At 40.5% G+C, this 6,000-nt stretch overlaps 1 protein-coding gene across 3 annotated transcripts in view; it reads left to right on the forward strand.

The window, feature by feature from the left end:
- LOC117346345 (polypeptide N-acetylgalactosaminyltransferase 6-like) overlaps window positions 1-768 on the forward strand; it is a 32,675-nt gene extending 31,907 nt beyond the window's left edge. For all 3 annotated transcript variants that reach the window (XM_033915747.1, XM_033915748.1, XM_033915746.1), the window contains exons 10-11: window positions 65-232; window positions 388-768. In XM_033915747.1, the coding sequence (XP_033771638.1) occupies window positions 65-232; window positions 388-516 (297 nt within the window). In that variant the 3' untranslated portion in view covers window positions 517-768. The remainder of the gene's footprint in view (window positions 1-64; window positions 233-387) is intronic.
- The last annotated feature ends 5,232 nt before the right edge of the window (window positions 769-6,000 follow it).

The raw sequence follows: 6,000 nt of genomic DNA on the forward strand, positions 1-6,000 counted from the left end.
TTTTCTCAGAACTGTATATGCTGGCTGAACATAAAACCGTGGGGGTTTTTTTTTTCTTTCATAGTATTTTGAGTACAGTTCCCTGAACGAGATAAGGCACAACATCAGGAAAGAGCTGTGTCTCAGTGTGGCACATCCTCGTGTGGAACGTCCTATGTTTACATTCCAGGCCTGTGTTGTCCAAGACGGGGAAAGAAAAGTTCCTCCACATCAAGCATTTTCCTTTGATAAGGTACATGATATGTCACCTCGCATTGTAAATTATAAGACAGGGACAGATGGCCTTGTTTGAGGTCAGTCACCAGCTCAGCTGGGGCTTGGAACTTAACTGCCCCCCTCCCCCCCCCATATCTGATGTCTTCATCTGCTGATCTTGTCTCTTTTCAGGACGGTCTGATTCGGAGTCAGAAATTCAACCTGTGTATTCAGGCTGGGCGCTACGCCCTGTTTCTGGCTTCCTGTTTCTCGGAAGAATACGCACAGGTCTGGGTCTTCATCCCTGTGCTGCCAAAGTGAAGAGGCCAATGTTCCTGGAAAACCTGCTGCATTTTCTCTAAGAAGTTTCTAGAACAGAGCAGTCTAGTTTAAACTATTTTTTTTACCTGCCAAATCATTGGCTGGAGCTGTCAAAGGGGATGGGGATATAGTTGAAGACCTTAATTTTTTAAATTTGTTTTTATTTCCTGCCATGATGGCCTATTTTATATCTTGTAGCTAGGTTATGACTATCTCTTTACATGTTAGTCTAATAAAGCATATTGAAAGGCATATTGGATCTGATCTACTCTTTCACTTTTTTTTGTTTCTCTTGAAAAGGGGTTTTTGTTTTGGGGGGAGGTGGGGGGTCTAGAGCTGTGTGCAAAGCTTTTTGCAGAAGGGAGTTCTCTATCAAATTTGTGTGGAGCATGTGAACCATGATGACAAAGGTGTGACTAATTCTACTAATGCCCAGCCAAACATCTGTGATCCTTTTTTAGGCTTTCCAAAAGGAATAGTAAAGCATAGCTGTGTTTCTCAGAGCTACAGCCTTACCTCAACTGAAGGCCCCAAAGGCTAGTCACTTGCTGTTGATCCTTGAGTTGCCACCTTTCCAGTCAGGTTTACAGGATATTCACAGAGAATATGCATGATTTGCATGCAGTAATGTATGCCATGCATATTCAGTAAAATCATGAAAACCTGACTGGTAAGGGGGTACTCCTGGACTGATTGTGGTGGTGGGGGGGGGGGGAGACAGACGGAATGTAGCTCTATATGGCCTAAAGCTTGGGCCAAAAACACCCATACTGCTCCAACTCCAGTCTGGCACCATTGAAGACTTAACTATCAGATATGCCAATTTAAAACTGGTTTGAATTCTTAGCTTTTAAACAGGAATTAAGAAAAATGGAAATGATTTGGTTAATCAGGCAAAGAGGAGGATAAGATAAATTGGAAGATTTAAAGGATTATAAATTTGATCAATGAGAAACGTTCCAAATGCTATGACCAAAAAACAGGTATAGCCAAAATTAACAGATGTGTTCAAATTGGTTAATACTTTACAGATACTGAATTGATCTTGAAACCAAATACAGAATGTCCAGTCTTCTGAATCTCTTAGTAACTTTAATCGCCTACTACTAACTATGCTGTCCTTCAATTTGGCCATTTGGAAGATGGTTCAAGGGTAGACATGTTCTGGAATCATTTCCAGACTCTGGACTAGCAAGATTATAAAATTGTTTAATAAATGTTACATTTGAATTTCTTACTGGACCCTTGCTCCCCCTGCCCATAATGAAGAATGCTCTGTTCACTTTTAAAAGAGGATTTATTTAAATGGACTGGATTGTTTCATGATGAATTGGGTCAAATTTTGATTATCCCTATCTTATCAATTGCTACTAAATCTAATTATAGACCTATCACAAGTATTCCTTTGTATACCAAATTGCTGGAAGGATTGGTCAACTTAGAATTAGTAATCCTATTTGGAAAAATTTAATATTCTTCATGAATAAGTCATGTTTCAGATGAGGCTTTAGTACTGAGAGGTTCTTGCCTCACTGATTGACCATCTCCACTGTCTATTTAACAAAGGCACAAGTGCTTTAATTCACCAGCTAGAGCTTAGCAGTGCCTTTGAGCAAGTAGATCACGAGATCCTGTTGGGATGTTTGGATACAATAGGACTCTAAAGGAATGGAGCTGGTTTATTGAAAAGATCTTTTCAAGTTGCTAGTGACTATTGTATTCTCATTCTTGGAGCAACCCATGTGGTGTGCTCTAAGGCTCACCTTTGTCACCCACTTTGTTTAATATTTCTTCACTTGGGGAACTTATTGCAGAGTTTTTAAACTTGAAATTCCATATCTATGCTGACAATATCACCATTTTGATTCACCACCAAAATGTTAAATCGTATATTGTTCATAATGAATCAGATTGAACAGAGGACTATACATTTCAAGTTGAAACTCAATACTGAAAAGACTAAATTTTTTCTGGCCAGTCCTAACAATAAAATCAGATACATTACTCCATCTGGTAAAAAAAAAAATAAAAATGCTCATGTCTTGTGGAAATTGCAGACCATCAAAATATTTTGATAAGTATCATTTAGATTACTGGTACAGTCATTAAATTTTATTCATCTTGGATTATAACAAAGGAAAATTTTTTTAAAAAATTCAGCCTATTGAATTGACTTCAATTTGCTTTTCCTGTCCAACTGAATGTTCTTTTCAAAACATTCTGGTGTCTTGTCTTGTGGAAATTGCAGACAATAAAAAAATATTTTGATCCAGTATTTCAGTCATTCATTTTATCCATCTTGGATTATTGTAATATCTACTTAGGATCTTGCAAGAAAATCTTAAAACTGAGGATAATCCAAAATATAGCTGTCCGTTTGTTTGGTTTAAGTGATGGACTCACGAGCCAACAGCAAGTGGGAAGGCACTGTCAAGTGGGAAGGCACTGTCAAGTGCTTCTAAAGTACTATCTGAAGGTTACTATTCCTTACCCCTTGTCCAACAGGTCACAGAGGAGGCTTTCCTATAGATGTCAACCTATTTGTTTACCTCCATCTTGCTGCTTCTCCTCAGTCAATTCCATCTGTCTATTTGCTCCCTTTCCACATAGAAGGATTTCTCGGGTTCTAATCTTCCTTTCTGACTTCTCTTCAACTTCCTTACTGACCTTTACAATCGGCCCTGTGTTTTATTTTGTCTCAAGCTAGTCTAGGGCTTTAGCCTTCTCCCTTCTAAGGAAACTGCCCTTGATAAACTCTCCATGGACCTGCTGCTGCCCAAATCTAAAATTCTCTACTCCAGTCCTCATCTTCCTCAATCTTATCAGTGGCATTTTACACAGTAAATCACAGCCTACTCAAGGATACTGTTCTCACTTGGTTTTCGAGGCTCTTATCTCATCTCATGGTTTTTTGTTTTTCCTATCTCCTGTGGCCAGCATGCTTCAGGGCTCTTTCCTGGGACCTCCTTTCCACCCCCCCCCCCCACATCTACACTATTTTCCCTGGTGCTCCAATCACCTTTAGGATGACTACTAACATTTTACTTCCCTAAGCCAAAAATTTCTACAAGAATCCAGTCTCGAGTCTAGACTCAACCTTTAGGATGACTACTAACATTTTACTTCCCTAAGCCAAAAATTTCTACAAGAATCCAGTCTCGAGTCTAGACTCAATTAGGGCACCGGCCTTTGACCTAAGGGCTGCTGCAAGAGCGGACTGCTGAGCACGATGGACCACTGGTATGACCCAGCAGCAGCAATTATGTTCTGGATGTCTTGCTGCCATTTGAAATAATGAGTTCAGTCTTGGCCACATCATTCCTCTTAAATCTGCCTCCTTCCCCCTTCCTCCAATGTCTATTATGATGGTAAACACATCCTCTCTGTCTCTTGGCTTGCAACATTGGGCGGAGTCATCTTCATATACATCGGGCGCCAAAACTTGTTGCTTTCTCTAAAACGCCACTAAAATTCAGAATTTCCTCCTTGAGCATGCTGCCAAGCCCCTTATCCACACTCTTGTCACCTCATGCCTGGATTACTGCAACTTGCTTTTGGTAGGTCTACCACTTAGCCATCTCTCTCCTCTTCTGTATGTCTAATTATGCTTGCACTAACCACTCCAAGTCGCTTCATTGGGTCCCTGTCCGCATACAGTTTAAACTCCTCTTACTGGCCACCAAGTGTATTTGCTCTGCAGTTCTATCTTATCTCTCCCTACTCTACCCTGAAAACTCTGTTCATCAAGCAAGTCTCTCTTGTCTGTACCCTTCGCCTCTCCTGACTCTGTCCCTTCTGCCTTGCTGCACCGTATGCCTGGAACAACCTAACTTACTGGGTAGTCGGGCTCCATGTCTGGCGGGTTTCAAATCTAGGCTGAAATCCCACTCTTTTGAAGTTGCGTTTTTAAGTCCTAACATTACAAACCAGTAAAGCACCATATTTTTCATTCCTGCTGTCGTGCTGCCTGATAACAAGGAATCATTTTTAAATTCAGCCTATTGAATTGGCTTTTCGATTTGCTTTTCCTGTCCAATTGGGCATTCTTTTCAAACATCCTGGTGCCTTTATTTTGTAGCCTCTTCCCATACTCCCATCCTGCTGCTGTGATGTAAATAAAATTAAACAGACTTTTACTCTGTTAGTCCTAGCTCAGGGGTGGGCAACTCCAGTCCTTGAGGGCCAGAAACCAGTTGGGTTTTCAGGATTTCCCCAATGAATATGCAAATACATCTCATGCATAGTCATTGGAGAAATCCTGAAAACCAGACTGGAACTGCCCACTCCTGTCCTAGCTCTATATCTAACACTAGCTTTGGCAGGATGGACATGTCAATCTGACATTACAATCACAAAATAGAAATTACATTTTCTACCTGTTGTCTGGTCATTTCTATATTCAAATGATGGTGGTATCAGGCTCTGGGTGGGAGTCATCGTCTTCCACCACTCATAAAACAGACCCTGATGCCTTAAGAAATGTTTAAACGCAACCATGACCGAGAGCAGAGACATCAGCAACCTCCAGCGGTCTGAAAACGGCACAAGGTGTACAAAGTCCCCGACTAAAACTGTACATCAGGAATTTGGAAGGATGGCAAAAGATCAGGTGAGTTGAGATAGCTGTAAACGAACTCACTGCTATGCTCCTTCACTGACCTCTCATCTAAGAGAGAATGACCACGCCATGAACTATGTGCCTTAGAATGATGATATTTTATTATAAAAATGCTATAGTAATAAATGAACAGCAAATAAAATAATAAAGACATATTCAGCATAGACTCAGACAGCCCCCAGGAGAGAAATTTACAACATGACGGAGCACCGGCCAATCTATCAGTGTTAAAAAATTTCTCTAACCAGGGTTGTAGTCTGGCCACATTCTTATACCATCACTAGAGGATCATTGGATGTGGTAAATGCAGGTAGTTTTCTGGGAAATACATCAGCCATTTTAAAAATAGACTTAGGTTTCAGTCTGTGCTATTTTGTATGCATTCCTTGCTTCCAGCAATTTAGACAGATAAAAAAAGTATTTTTTATTTAATTTTCTATACTGTTCTTCTCAAGGGAGCTTAGAACAGTTTACATGAACTTATTCAGGTACTCTAGCATTTTCCCTTGTCTGTCCCAGTGGGCTCAAATCTATCTAATGTACTTGGGGCAATGGGGGGATTAAGTGACTTGCCCAGGGTCACAAGGAGCAACGTGGGTTTGAACCCACAACCTCAGGGTGCGGAGGCTGTAGCTTTAACCACTCTGACACTCTAGAAATCAAAATGTAGTAAAACTGATCTAAGTATAGGACAAGCAAGCCATTGTGACATCACCGATGAGGTTGGCTCTTATTGGGAGAATGAGGCATTATGATGTCACAATGCTGGTTATCAAGAGGCTGAAACTTTTCACACTATTTATTCCGTTTTCTATATGGTTCTCCCAGGGGAGCTTGGAACTGTTTACATGAATTTATTTAGGTAC

The sequence above is a fragment of the Geotrypetes seraphini genome, chromosome 12 (genome assembly GCF_902459505.1).
Source record: "Geotrypetes seraphini chromosome 12, aGeoSer1.1, whole genome shotgun sequence".
Lineage (NCBI taxonomy): Eukaryota > Metazoa > Chordata > Amphibia > Gymnophiona > Dermophiidae > Geotrypetes > Geotrypetes seraphini.